At 47.2% G+C, this 15053-nt stretch overlaps 1 protein-coding gene across 7 annotated transcripts in view; it reads right to left on the minus strand.

The window, feature by feature from the left end:
• The window catches only part of magi1b (membrane associated guanylate kinase, WW and PDZ domain containing 1b), a 424255-nt gene that overhangs the window by 76070 nt on the left and 333132 nt on the right, over window positions 1–15053 (minus strand). For all 7 annotated transcript variants that reach the window (XM_084316721.1, XM_084316722.1, XM_084316719.1 and 4 more), the window contains 3 exons: window positions 13537–13653; window positions 1877–2062; window positions 889–1521 (listed from right to left, as the gene is read on the minus strand). In XM_084316721.1, coding sequence (XP_084172847.1) covers window positions 889–1521; window positions 1877–2062; window positions 13537–13653 — 936 coding nt within the window. The remainder of the gene's footprint in view (window positions 1–888; window positions 1522–1876; window positions 2063–13536; window positions 13654–15053) is intronic.

Here is a 15053-nt window from a genome sequence, read left to right on the forward strand (position 1 = left end):
CGGACCCACAGTTCTGACCAAGACTTCTGGCGTAGGAGTTATGACCTTTCAGGCCAATTGGGGCAAATTGCATCCACCATGGCCTTTTAGTTGGTGAGCTATGCTATGCACACACACACAAACACACACTGACCAGCAGGTGGCGCAACTAATCTAGACGAGACTAGACTAAACACAGTCAGTCAGAGAAAGAGAGCGAGAAAGAGAGAGAGAAAAAGAAAGAGAGCGAGAGAGAGAGATATCCATATTCATCAGACACTGTGACCTGGCAAACCCCACACACCTTAGTCTCTCTCTCTAGCTCTTTCTTTTTATTCTCTCCCCTTCTCTTTGTCTCTCCCTTTAATCGTCTCCTTCTTCCCTACCGCCTTTTTCGTTCCTTCCATCTGCCGCCAATCAGCTCCGGCTGCCGATGCGTCACCGCCTCTGTAGGGTGACGCTGCCACTCCGTGCCTCCCCGTTAACGCACCTCGTCTGTGGCAGAACTCACTGCCCTGTAAGCCATCCTAAAGACGCAGGATGTTAAGCACCTCTGGCAGACCGGACGAGCATATTATCGTCTTCGGCGCTGCCACTCGCTACCCGTTAACTAAATGATGCATGGAAAAGATGGCCACGCAAAGATGGCAAACACACACACACACACACAGCTTCCGATTTGAGGACACTGGGCGGCAGCCAGGAGTTGTTGTGTCTGCACACAACAATCACAACGACGAGTCTTCTTGGCATACGGCGCTATCGTCATTGATATTCACGACGGCAGGGCCTAGATGATGAATATGCATCATGCACTTCTGGAGAACATAAACGGAAACAAACAAACATTTCCAAAGGCTTTCCCTACGGATGGTTCTGAAGGCTTTCTTACGGACGGTTCTGACTCACCTCTTTGGACCAGCATGGTGACCTGGCTGCCTTTGGGACACTTGCTGAGGAGGTCCACCACCTGGTTGTGGGACATGCTCTGTACATTCCTCTTGTTCACCTCCACGATAATGTCCCCTTCCTTCAGGCCGCGGCAGCGCGGGTAGTCCACGATCTGCTTGACCCGCTGGCCGCCTCCCCCGGGGCTGTCGGCGATGGTGAAGCCGAAGCCCTTGTCGCCCTTCTCCATGTGGACGGTGATGAGCTCCGGCTGCGTGGCGATGGACGAGGCCAGGGTCACCACGTCGCTGGGGTAGCCGTGGTGGGACGACGAGGCGTCCGACTCCGTGGGGCTGTGGGGCCGCGGGAGGCCGTTGACCGGCGCGTTGTTGTTCTGACTGCCGTGGCTGGAGGGGGAGTGGTAGCTCCCGGAGCCCTCCTGGCCGTTGACGATGATGGGCTCCTTGTTGTCCATGATGGCCACGGAGGTCACCAGGCTGGTGTTGGGGTCGTCGGGGTCGAAGGGCAGCGGGTAGCCCCGGCAGAGCTCCAGGTTGACCATGTTGCCGATCTGGATGGACTGGAAGATCTTGACCACCTGGGCGTGGGTGTAGCCCAGCACGCACGTGTCGTTCACGCTCACTATCACGTCGCCTGAGAGGGGGGTAAATGGTAAATAAAAATGGTAAAGTTATACAGCTTTTATCCAAAGCGCTTTACAATTTTGTTCCTCACATTCACTCACACGTTCACACACCGACTACCAGACGACTGCTCTACCTCCTGAGCCACTGTCGTCCCTGGGGGGGGGGGGGGGGGGGGGGCAGGACTGTCACATGCTGTATGTTGGCTATTCAACTGGATTAAGTTGGACATCTACGATCTGGAAACACTATTCGAATCTAAATAATTAAAGGGGGTTTTCATAGGCTAATTAAATGACTTAAGCTCTCATTCAGAGCAGCACTCTCTCTCTGTGATAAAGAGGGTAGAGCACCAAGAGACCCACCTGTCTCCATCTTGCCGTCGAGGGCGGCGGGCCCGTCCAGCACCAGACTCTTGATCTGCAGGAACTCGTCCGGCTCGTCGCCCCCGACGACGGTGAAGCCGAAGCCCCGGCGGCTCTTCTTCAGCTTGGTGTCGATGAAGGTGCCCTTCAGCTCCGCCGGGTTCCTGGTGAAGAAGGGCTTCCCTCCTGGCAACACACACACACACACACACATCGTCATGGTTACGGTGCGTCTTTCCCACATTTACCCCTTAGTGTGAAAAAGAACGTTGAAGAATCATAGAATGTGTTACGAGTGACATCACTGAGGAAACAATTTCACACTTTTGTTTTCCCAGAATAGCAATATCTCACAGATGAACCTTGGTTAGGCTATAAGTTACTTGAATATTATTATTATTATAATTTTTGAACTACCGGAGACTTATGCCGCCGGTGGCCAACAGCGGAATGCAACGACCTGCAACGACCCGACGCCCTTTTGACCACGCCCATTTTCTGGTCTAAGGGTTTGGCCTACCAATTGACTTTATATAAAACATTAAAAAAAATGGTGGTCAGCCGATTCCACACATGAGGCTTAGTGAGAATCAATTGAACAGCCAAGGAGGAGTAGGAAAACATGTGTATGTGATAACTCTTAATCTCTGCCATAATGTTTCACATATCACTTTCATACTGATGGCACAATATCACAAAGTAACGACACAATTAAAATGTCTTCGTGATTGGACAAGCCGTTAAGGACTAGTTCACTTCTTGGTGGGAACAGTGCCACCATGTGGTGAGATTTATAAAAACTTCACAGGTATCCTTGCTGCTGTAGGACAGAGATATTAGTCAAGTTTGGTGCAAATCTGACAAAGCATTCACGAGTAACAGATCACCTTCTGTTTATCTTGCATGATTAAAAAATATCATACTATCTAAATCATATCTGAAGATGTTGATCCCTAGATGCCACTCAGCAGGTTTTGGGAGAATCCGGTGAACAGCCAAGGGCGAGTAGGGAAAATAGTAGGGATGTCCAATATTATCGGCCTACCGATATTGGCATTCAAATGTAATATCGGAAAATATCGGTATCGGTTAGCAAAAAGAAAAAATATATATATATATATATATTTTTTTTTAATTACTTTTTACATTTCTATAACCTTTATTTACCCAGGCAAGCAAGTAAGAACAAATTCTTATTTTATTTATTGTCAAAAGTATGGATAATGTTGTGTTAATTCCACAACAAGAGATATGTAATGTTAATTACCTGAAATTATTCCGTTTTTGGGGGGGGGGGGGGGGGGGGTTACCCTGCATATATCGGTATCGGTTGATATCGGTATTGGAAATTAAGAGTTGGACAATATCGGTATATCGGTTATCGGTAAAAAAGCCAATATCAAACATCCCTAGAAAATAGTAATTATTTTAATATGGAAGACTTCATAGGTCCTTATGACATGAAGAGCCGTATCCACGGGGCCATGGATGTGCACAGCAAATTTTAAAAGATTCAAATAATAAGGACATAATAAGAGCGTTCACCCTGCTTTGATTTTGGTCAGACATTGACGTTTTCGTCACACTGCAACAAAGCAATCCAAAGGGAACAGACGTGACCTGCAGGGGCACCATATGTTCATGTGTCCAATTCTAAGATGCATCGCTATGCAGACGATTCTGCCTGGATGCAGTGACACAACATAATGGATTATAGCTACTAACGTTGATGTAAAAGAGGCGGAGACGTGTTGTTACCAAAGAACCAAAGTACCAGAGGAGTGGAGAGAAGAGGGGAGGAGGTGAGGAGAGGAGAGGGAGGAGAGGAGAGGGAGGAGAGGGAGGAGAGGAGAGAAGAGGGGAGGAGAGGGAGGAGAGGAGAGATAAGAGAGGAGAGGGAGGAGAGGAGAGGGAGGAGAGGAGAAGAGGAGAGGAGAGGAGAGGAGAGGAGAGGAGGAAGGAGAGGAGAGGAGAGGAGAGAAGAGGGGAGGAGAGGGAGGAGAGGAGAGATAAGAGAGGAGAGGGAGGAGAGGAGAGGGAGGAGAGGAGAGGGAGGAGAGGAGAGGAGAGGAGAGGGGAGGAGAGGAGAGGAGAGGAGAGGGAGGAGAGGAGAGGAGAGGGAGGAGAGGAGATGAGGAGAAGGAGAGGAGAGGGAGGAGAGGATAGGAGAGGGAGGAGAGGGAGGATGGGAGATGAGAGGAGAAGGAGGAGAGGGAGGAGAGGAGAGAAGAGGAGAGGGAGGAGAGGAGAGGGAGGAGAGGAGAGGAGAGGGAGGAGAGGAGATGAGAGGAGAAGGAGGAGAGGAGAGGGAGGAGAGGAGAGAAGAGGAGATGAGAGGAGAGGAGAGGGAGGAGAGGAGAGGAGAGAAGAGGAGATGAGAGGAGAGGAGAGGGAGGAGAGGAGATGGAGGAGAGAAGAGGAGATGAGAGGAGAGGGAGGAGAGGAGAGATAAGAGAGGGAGGAGGATAGGAGAGAAGAGGAGAGGGAGGAGGATGTAATATTTACTGCAGACATTACTGCCTTTCTATTTTAGTGTGAAGTCCTGTTTGTCTGATGTGTTCACACGCTCATATTTGTGATGTTTGCCACATTCAGCAAGTGCTGATCTCAGAGCTGTTATGTTTGCCACATTCAGCAAGTGCTGATCTCAGAGCTGTTCTGTGAAAAGAGAACTTATTTTTTGTAGATTACAGCTCAGGTGCAGAAGTATGTTTTGTTTTTGAGAATGGACAAACATTTTAATTTAATCTAATGTAAAGACATTTACGTTGACATTCTGCTTGTGATTGAGTGCAGTATATATATATGGCCTTGTGTGGTTCGAGTTTCGCACTTTGCTGTGAAAAGGTTAATGTGCAAAAGGCATTAACCCATAACACGGTCATTAATATACCAAGGCGTTAACGTCAGCTCTTGGACCTGTAATGTCCCCTGCTTCAGAGCCAGATCATGGTAACGCCTGTGTGCTGTGGCTCAGCAGTCACCCAGCGGGAGACATTGGGTCTGATGGTCCACAATTACTCAACACTGACCCGTTATGATCGATGGATTAATCAGGTTAAGAGGGATTTGGAGAGGCAGGCAAGTAGTGGTTGAAACGGGGGTAATCCCACAGTTTAATCCCCCGGTCTCAACCCCAACAACCCCCATGTCTCTGGGCAGCACTACCCTCCCAACAGGGTGCTTGGATTCTGGGCAGGGACCCAGAGAGCGGGCAGGTCTGGTATAGTGTGGATAGTGTCAACAGATGAGACATGAGGCGCTTTTCAGGAAAGACACCGGAACACTGCTCCCGGTCGCTCACCCTCCGCCTGATTTAGGAGCAGATGTTTCCGAGCGTATGTGTAAAACCCTTATGCGTGTGACACAGAGATCTTATCGTTGTAAATGACTGAGGAAGGCATCTCTCATCTGCCACTGTGAAGACGACAAGGGTCTTGTTACTCATAGAAAGACACATGCGACACATGCATAGAGGCAGACCTAGCTGTCCCCTAGCTGTCCCCTAGCTAGCCTATGTGTTGTTCATTTGGAATGAGGACCTTGTAGACTCAAATATGTACAATTGCATGGATTATGCACATAATATAATGGTTGAGTCTACACGGTCCTCATCTCGCCATAAATGTCATGTATGTTGTGTATGTCATAAATGTCACTATGAATTGAAACTGGGGGACCCTGATGTAAACAAGACAAAAGTCTTTCTCTTGGTCTGCATCCCCTTAACAATTGTGTGTATTGAGCCGTACTGTATTGTACCCATTCTGCAATCTGTTAAATAAAGTTTTCATTCATTCATTCATTCGGTCTCCGGCAGAGCTAAGACTGGTTGAAATCTACATGGTCGTCATTCCAAATGATCGAGCGAAGCTTACAGAGTCCCCCCGAGTTAATACTAGGGGTGGGGGTAAAAATAGATACAGCCATATAATGCAAGATTTTGTTGCATTTTGATCAAAATTTGATTAGATTCAAATGTATTGTCAATATACAGCACAAGTACAATACAAACGGAAATAGGTTTGGCATCTAACCAGAGTACAAATGTAACAGTAAAGTGCAATAGTAACATACAATGCACAGGTGATAAAATTGTGTATAAAATATATAACTACTACTGAGTAATAGGCTCAGATCAGATGCATGTACAGAGTTGTAGTATTAATATGTACAGTGAATGATACAGGTATAAAGACCCTATAAGTAAGTAAGTATAAGTAAGTCATACTGTAGAAATGTACATCTTAGCGTGACAATCTTATTTAGTAGTGTCAATACGGGTACAATGCCACCCAGAGAAAGCGGCACGGGACGAGTTAACAGGTGAGGTTTAATAATGTGGTGTCAGGAGAGGAGCGCACAGCAGCTGAAGTGTAAAAGAAATGGGCTCATGTGAAATCAGAGTCCAAAAAAAAAGATTCAGCAGTCCGACGCTGCGCTCGACTGCACGCTTGGCTCTCAAGGCCACCTCCTGCTCCGTCGGGGGGTTGGCGAGTGTGGTCATAAACCAGGGGAGCAGCGCATATCCTAATAAAACAAGTCATTAGAATAATAGAAGCCTACTGTTGCTGGTACGATTCATTACGCACGTATACAGTACGTACCAATTAGCCATGTGTCTCTCCAGCGTCTCCTTGCTCGAGGGGCACACCCCACAGATCTGTTCTGTAAGATGTAGGAGTTATGTACACCTCCCGAGAAGCGCGAGACTACGTAGAGCAGGTGGTTGATGATGCGCACGTGCCCATGGTGGACAGTAGGGCTGGGCGATATAACGATAACGATAAATATCGCAATATATTTTAATAATCGATATCGAATATCGAAATTAAAAAAGAAATCGAAAAATCGTTTTTTTTTTTTTTCTGCAACAGGGCAGTTTTAAAACCAGAGACAGTGGATAGACTTGTCTTTCTTGCCTGCAACTTAAAGTAATGGCTTTGCTTGTCCAAATGACAATACTGACCAAATTCAGATTTCTTTTTCTCTTGTCCATTTATTTTGTTTGCTTTCTAATTTAAAATACATTTTGAAACCGTCTGTACACAGTAGGCTATGTGTGCTAGCAGAACTAGACTCCAGTCACGAGTCACAGTGCACATGTGCGGTGGTTTGTCCACCAAAAAAGCGCCAAAAGATCAAAAATAAACTAGCAGAGCCAGAACTGTTCAACTCCTCTGGAGCCACAGCCAGCAGAGAAGCCGGTTTACTTTAGCTTTTAAACCAGCTGCAGCCTGAGAAGTGAGGGGATGTAACACTAAAGATGGCGGCAATGACAAAGAATTGCTGCAAAATAAACATACATCTGTTGTTAAAAAAAAAAAAAAAAAAAAAAAAAAAAAAAATTAAATTTTCTTTATACTTATAACAATTCGATAATTATCGATATCGAGAAATAAAATAAAATTATCATATCGTTATCGCGATATGATTTTTGTCCATATCGCCCAGCCCTAGTGGACAGTACCTGGACCTGATGTGGCGACACAGGGTTTGAGTGTCTGGTCCGGCTCCTCAGTGCACGATCAGCTATATCTTCCAGCAGCAGTTGATATGCCATAGTGTGTGTGCACTGAGCGCAGCCAGCCGCCCACGAGCGCTCCTTATGCATCCTCACCAAGCCGCCTGCATCAGGCAGCTAATAAGCTATCGATTTATATGGAACTCGTGAACAGTAAGATGTGCAGTGGAATGTTTCTCCACTGGCTCTTACAATGTGCGCACACTAAGCAATGTAAGAAATAAATAAAATCAACAATAAAAACAATAGAGAACAAGACGGTATATGGAATATTAATACAGTCTATTCCACTATAGCTATATGTCCCTGTGTTCTTATTTATTATCTATTTACTGTCATTTGCAGTGTTTGTGTAGTGCTTTTATTCATTTTCGGACTTCACAATATCTCATTCAGTCATGACTATAAATGTAAAACGTAATTGTCGTATTTAATATTATTATAATTATTTAATTCCAAGGATGTCTGTAGAATCAACGTGGATGCAATCACTAATGATTTCTCCCATATGAACCCGTCAACACATTGAGAGCCACGCCCATTCCGGGCAGTGCATCTGGCCTTGCCGTCCATTAACCCCATGTAAACGCTCACCTTGTTTGTAGAGCTAAACCTATATTTTATATTATAGCTTTTTTTTTATCCACTTTTTCTCCCATTTTCTATATTTTTCTCCCATCCCAATTTCGTATCATCCAATTCAACCCTCCCCTGTCACGAACGCTGTTTCTTGCCTCCCACAAGCCGGCTGCAATGTGGACTAAGTCATACATAGCACAAGTCCCCTCCGGTACTTGAGGTAACAGCAGTCGCATCTTTTCACCTGCGCAGCTCGATCTCTCAGTGGCGAGGAGTAACGCGTGGGAGGCTCACGCTGCCCCCGACACTTCCTGATTCTACTGCGCAGGCGCACCAACCGACCTGTAGGAGTCGCTGTCCACAACGCCCGATCCCCACCCATCAGTTTCCCACCCCCTAATACGGCCAATGTGTATTAGTACGGACGACCAGCTAAACTGAAAGCTAATGTGGAGCGCTGGGCTCGAACAGGCGAGCCCAGCGTCTCCAGATTTCGTGGCGAGCGCCTTGCCCACTACGCCACGTAGCCGCCCTTATTTTATATTATAGCTATGGATCTAGTAACGCTGTCGATTGTCAGTGAGTTGCTTCTGGTCAACGTGCAAAAAACTGATAATTTTTTCATCCGTACATTTCCGTTTTATACCGTTTTGAATATGAATATAGTTTGGGTGATTCTGAGTAATTCCAGGAAAAAGACACGAAAATAGCGTTTTAGTGGAATCCGCTTATCACGTTGTAATTTTTCGACTGATTATCGAATCTTCCTGAAATCAACGCTAGATTATCATTATTATGTCTCCTCGTGGATACATGAAATGGGCCCTGGAGCGCTCCCCCCCCCCCCCTCCTGCACCCAACGGTAAACAGCCACACACAGCACACACAGACAGCTTCAATCGCGGGAGAGACAAATATCAGATCAACGCAAGATTGGATATATAGAGTCCTTACCTGGTCTCTGATGTAATGCAAAAAAAAAAATCCAATTATCTGATCGCCATTCCAGTTATTTACAGCCACTCTGTCTCCGACGTTATTGGGCATTGCAAATGAATGGGCGGGCGGGGTCAGTTGTCCAAGCCATCCCTACAAGCGCGTGTTTTGCCGGAGCGTTTAGGACCCACCCCCACACCGCAGCTCGGTAGAGAAAATAAACTACATCGTTTCTAATGGAGTGCAATAGTGGCCGAAGGCGTGAGAGGGCGGTATAAGACCGTCTGCCAGCTCAGACACATTCAGTACAGCATGCACAAGGTGCCCCGCTGAATTATGAATGGCAATAGCGAATAAAAGAAATACCGTGAGAAAAACCTAGATCTACGTTTCTGGCACTCAACCGTCGGGCGACAGAAACGTAGTTCTACGTTAACGGCACCCAAAGGGTTAAGAACACGGGCATACACCAGTCTGTCCGACTTACGACTGCCTTTCATAGTTCGTAAATCGTAAATTTGTAGCTACGAACGAATCTCTGAAAAAAAAACGATCATGCCAAAATCGGCCCGGGAAGTTTGTAATTCGAGTTACTAAGAAATTCGTAACTTTCTCGTAAATCCGTTCGACCACATGAGGACCAGTGTGTGTTAAAGAGGCACTATGCAATTAATTGTACATTGTTTCATGTACAATTGGCCAGTTTGTGATGCACACTAAAGAATCTGATCAGCTTTCATGTCAATTATGTGAATAACTACATAATTCCTGCTTTTTGCTTTTTTATGCCACCGAGCAGGCGTTAGGAGGGACATATATTGACATAGAGGAGGGGAAGGACGGCCTGATGAACTGAGAGAGGTCATGGGAGGAGGTGGAGAGAGGAGGACGGCCTGATGAACTGAGAGAGGTCATGGGAGGAGGTGGAGAGAGGAGGACGGCCTGATGAACTGAGAGAGGTCATGGGAGGAGGTGGAGAGAGGAGGACGGCTTGATGAACTGAGAGAGGTCATGGGAGGAGGTGGAGAGAGGAGGACGGCCTGATGAACTGAGAGTTTATGGGAGGAGAGAGAGAGAGAGAGAGAGAGAGATAGAGAGAGAGAGAGAGAGAGAGATAGAGATAGAGATAGAGATAGAGAGAGAGAGAGAGAGAGAGAGAGAGAGAGAGAGAGAGAGAGAGAGAGAGAGAGAGAGAGAGATAGAGAGAGAGATAGGGCCATACGGGAAAGAGTGCACAGCACCTTGTTATGATGGCACAACGTCTCATACATTGAATGAAAAATGCATTACCCTTGGAGTCTGTCCTTTGTGTTTGTAGCTTGTGTGTGTGTGTGTGTGTGTTTGCCTTCTTCATTGCATTTTCTTTCCAAAACACAAGAGACCCAGTGAGACAGGAGGCAGAGACTGCAGTCTCTCCACAAAGGAAACACGGATGGAAGCAGAGATAAGGAGGCAGGGAGATTTCTGAATAAAGCACTCATCAGGAGGAACGTTGTCAAGGCCTCGGACTAAACAGAAAAAGGAAGGAGGGGTGCAGAGGGCAGAGAGGAACGAGACAGATAGAGATCAGGAGGGGAGAGGAATACAGACGCGAAAACACTGTGAAACAAGCCGGCCATCTCGACTCCCGGAGTCAGCATTGCCTTGGCTTGGGCTGAACGCTATACTAACTCGTTTGGCTGGGTTAGGGGGAGGGAAGCCGTGGGCGGGAAACTGGCATTGTGGACAGCGACGCCTACAGGTCAGGTCTGGGCGCTTGCTCAGCGGAGGCAGGACTTGAGGAAGGCAGCGTGACCTCCCACACGTTACACTTCACCAATGAGAGCCCTCGCTGCCAGGTGAGAAGAGAGCCACTGGCTGTCGCCGCACGTGTCGGAGGAAGCGTGCGGATACTTCAGGGTTCCCTTGTACCGACCAGTAGGAGAACATGCGCACAACAGCCAGGTAGGGGAGGGGGGGGGGGGGGGGGGGGGGGGAATTGGCACAACGACTAAATTGGGACGGGGAGAAAAAAACTGAGAAAAATCGGAGAAAGAGAGATAAAAAAACAAAAAAAAACAAGCCGGCCAGGGGAGAGGACGAGTGCCAGCGAAACAAGACAAAAGACGGTAAGATTAGACTCAAGAGCCGTAAAACAAAGGGGTGGACTGCAGGGAGAGAGGGAGGCAACAGAGCGGAGAGGGACGGAGAGAGAGAGAGAGAGAGAGAGAGAGAGAGAGGGAGGGATGGGGTGACACGGCTGCGCTGGTCAGAGGCTAATTAGACAAGCTTCTGGTGGGAGGCTGGAGCAGGCGGGCACTCCGTGCCGTCACTCATTTCCATTCTGTCTGGTTAACCGGCGAGGTCTACCACTAACTACACAGTCACTTGGAGAGCACGGTTTGGCATTTGGCAAATTTCACTGGCAATTGCTCTTGTGTTTTAGAACCATTTAACAGGCTAGTCAGGAAATAGAAAAGCGCAGAGAGGAGGCTCACAGCTCTTGGGTGTCAAGAAGAAACACACGCACGACGTAGGCGATGGCAGACGACTTCAGATTTATCCCCAGAGGAAGTTAAATAAATAGAACACACACAAGTCTCACACTTATATTGATGAACCGCAGGAATTCAGTGTTCTGCTCTGGCAGCGCCTGTGTACAGTACGTACATGATATTTAGTTTAAACCACTGGCATTTCTATTGTTGACTAGTCCATCATCCCATCCTTGCTTACATTTTTTATTTTTATTTTTAAACAAGCGCAAATCCACAATAGTGTGTGTATGCATTCAAACTCCTTGTGGTCAACAGTGTCAGACTGTGGTTGTACTGGGCAGCTCCTAGTGGTCAACAGTGTCAGACTGTGGTTGTACTGGGCAGCTCCTAGTGGTCAACAGTGTCAGACTGTGGTTGTACTGGGCAGCTCCTAGTGGTCAACAGTGTCAGACTGTGGTTGTACTGGGCAGCTCCTAGTGGTCAACAGTGTCAGACTGTGGTTGTACTGGGCAGCTCCTAGTGGTCAACAGTGTCAGACTGTGGTTGTACTGGGCAGCTCCTAGTGGTCAACAGTGTCAGACTGTGGTTGTACTGGGCAGCTCCTAGTGGTCAACAGTGTCAGACTGTGGTTGTACTGGGCAGCTCCTAGTGGTCAACAGTGTCAGACTGTGGTTGTACTGGGCAGCTCCTAGTGGTCAACAGTGTCAGACTGTGGTTGTACTGGGCAGCTCCTAGTGGTCAACAGTGTCAGACTGTGGTTGTACTGGGCAGCTCCTAGTGGTCAACAGTGTCAGACTGTGGTTGTACTGGGCAGCTCCTAGTGGTCAACAGTGTCAGACTGTGGTTGTACTGGGCAGCTCCTATTGGTCAACAGTGTCAGACTGTGGTTGTACTGGGAAGCTCCTAGTGGTCAACAGTGTCAGACTGTGGTTGTACTGGGCAGCTCCTAGTGGTCAACAGTGTCAGACTGTGGTTGTACTGGGCAGCTCCTAGTGGTCAACAGTGTCAGACTGTGGTTGTACTGGGCAGCTCCTAGTGGTCAACAGTGTCAGACTGTGGTTGTACTGGGCAGCTCCTAGTGGTCAACAGTGTCAGACTGTGGTTGTACTGGGCAGCTCCTAGTGGTCAACAGTGTCAGACTGTGGTTGTACTGGGCAGCTCCTAGTGGTCAACAGTGTCAGACTGTGGTTGTACTGGGCAGCTCCTAGTGGTCAACAGTGTCAGACTGTGGTTGTACTGGGCAGCTCCTAGTGGTCAACAGTGTCAGACTGTGGTTGTACTGGGCAGCTCCTAGTGGTCAACAGTGTCAGACTGTGGTTGTACTGGGCAGCTCCTAGTGGTCAACAGTGTCAGACTGTGGTTGTACTGGGCAGCTCCTAGTGGTCAACAGTGTCAGACTGTGGTTGTACTGGGCAGCTCCTATTGGTCAACAGTGTCAGACTGTGGTTGTACTGGGAAGCTCCTAGTGGTCAACAGTGTCAGACTGTGGTTGTACTGGGCAGCTCCTAGTGGTCAACAGTGTCAGGCTGTGGTTGTACTGGGCAGCTCCTAGTGGTCAACAGTGTCAGGCTGTGGTTGTACTGGGCAGCTCCTAGTGGTCAACAGTGTCAGGCTGTGGTTGTACTGGGCAGCTCCTAGTGGTCAACAGTGTCAGGCTGTGGTTGTACTGGGCAGCTCCTAGTGGTCAACAGTGTCAGACTGTGGTTGTACTGGGCAGCTCCTAGTGGTCAACAGTGTCAGACTGTGGTTGTACTGGGCAGCTCCTAGTGGTCAACAGTGTCAGGCTGTGGTTGTACTGGGCAGCTCCCAGGTGTGAGGTGTCTGTGTTTAAATATGTAAACAAAACACATATTCTTCGCCCCCGTGTGTGAAATGACGGCTAAATAAAGCATCATGTTGCAGTTTGATAGTGGTGAAAGTACAAGCATGTCCTCAGGCCGCGACACGGAGGAAGGAACACGAGACCATAATTGAGCTTCATGTTGTTTTACTAAAAGCAATCTCAGTCCGTGAGACCTGCATATGAAAAGAGACGTCATGCTGTATAATTCACCATTCGGCCCTTCCTGGGGAAAATACTAGGCCCTCTGGGGGCGCCGACTTCACAAAGCGCCGGAGCTCGAGTCACACAGACGACGACTTACTTTTCTGTCCCATGGCGTTGGGCATCGGGGGTCCCGTCTGGGGCTCCCTGTAGGTCTCCTGGTGGTTGGTGGGGTAGGCCAGCGGTGCCCCGGCCAACGTGGAGTCCTCGATCCATTCTGCAAGCAGCAAGGGTCAGACACACTCTACAAGGGCACTCCAGAGGGCACACCGGTGCTCTACCCCCGCGTGGAGACACAGCAGGTGAGCAGGTCAGGGCTGTAGCGTATAGTTCGGAGCTTCGTTCATAACGTTGACATTCTAATTCTAAATCAACGTTAAAAAAAATATATATATATATATTATGCGTCTATTCATTCTGTTTAAACCAATGGGGTTTTTCTTCACAGTTGCAGATACAGATTAGGCTACACTAATATTATAGTATTATACTATTATAGTATATGACTAGTCATAAACATTTTAATCAATTCTGCATCCGCTTGTGATACGCATTTCGTACCAACCGTGTCCTTATTGGATTATTTATGTTGATGAAAGTGAAGAGTTATATTCATTAAAGAAAGTTGATTTAATAAAAAAAAGAAAAAAGACTCATTTGATCAGATTAATCACTTTATGTTTATTCAAATTGAGGATGTAGTTTGAGGATATATCTTTTTTTGATTACGTCATAAATTATGACAACAGACATTCGAAGCTTCATTCGAATACTTCAATAGAAGTTTCGAATGTAAAAGAAAAAAATTACATTCGGTACAGCCCTAGAGCAGGTATAACAGGCTCCGAGAGTTCTGATACCGAGCTATAAAGGCTGGGCGACGAAACGATGGCCGAATTCTCAGTCAAAATGACATATTTCCATTTGACCCCTTGATTTGAACCTTTTTGACCAAAGTGCACTAATAATTTTTTTTAATTGAATTGAATATATGGGATCCGACTGTTCCGCCGTTGCAATATTCTCCATTGAGCCACAATGGATGAATGTGAATCTGGCTATAAGGTCACGAGTCCCCATTGAGTTACAATGGATTGCCGTTGAAAACTGGAGCGACCTCACTGGCTCCACAATGGCCGATATCTGTGATGAATGGCCTCGCGGCCGCCTCGCGCTATACGGATCAAACCGCAATCTTCATTAATATGCCGAGCATTGAGATGGAATCAATGCAGGAGTATACAAAAAAAAAGAAAATAAAAAAACTCCTGGCAGGTATTGAATTTAAAGAGATATTGAGCTTCGAGGTGGAGAAACGTCAGCAGGTAATAGAGTCAGAGGCAGCGTTTTTCGCTGAGTGCGCAGGTGGGGAGCCGTAGCCGAGGTCCCCTGTGGTCTGGCCTGCATTTAGAATGACTAGCTCTGCGGGACGTCCTGCCTAAGGATCGGGGTGAGGAAGGGACACAGCCACAGGAGAAGAACTCTAGGGTAACCAGCTGGGTCTAGTTTCTGACGTGGCATAATATATATATATATATATATACACTCAAAACAAATCATCTCCAAGGCTAGATTCTGCTTCAAAAATGTTCAAACATTATGATTATTATTAGTAGT

Source organism: Notolepis coatsorum (genome assembly GCF_963971535.1).
Source record: "Notolepis coatsorum genome assembly, chromosome: 6".
Taxonomy (NCBI): Eukaryota; Metazoa; Chordata; class Actinopteri; order Aulopiformes; family Paralepididae; genus Notolepis; species Notolepis coatsorum.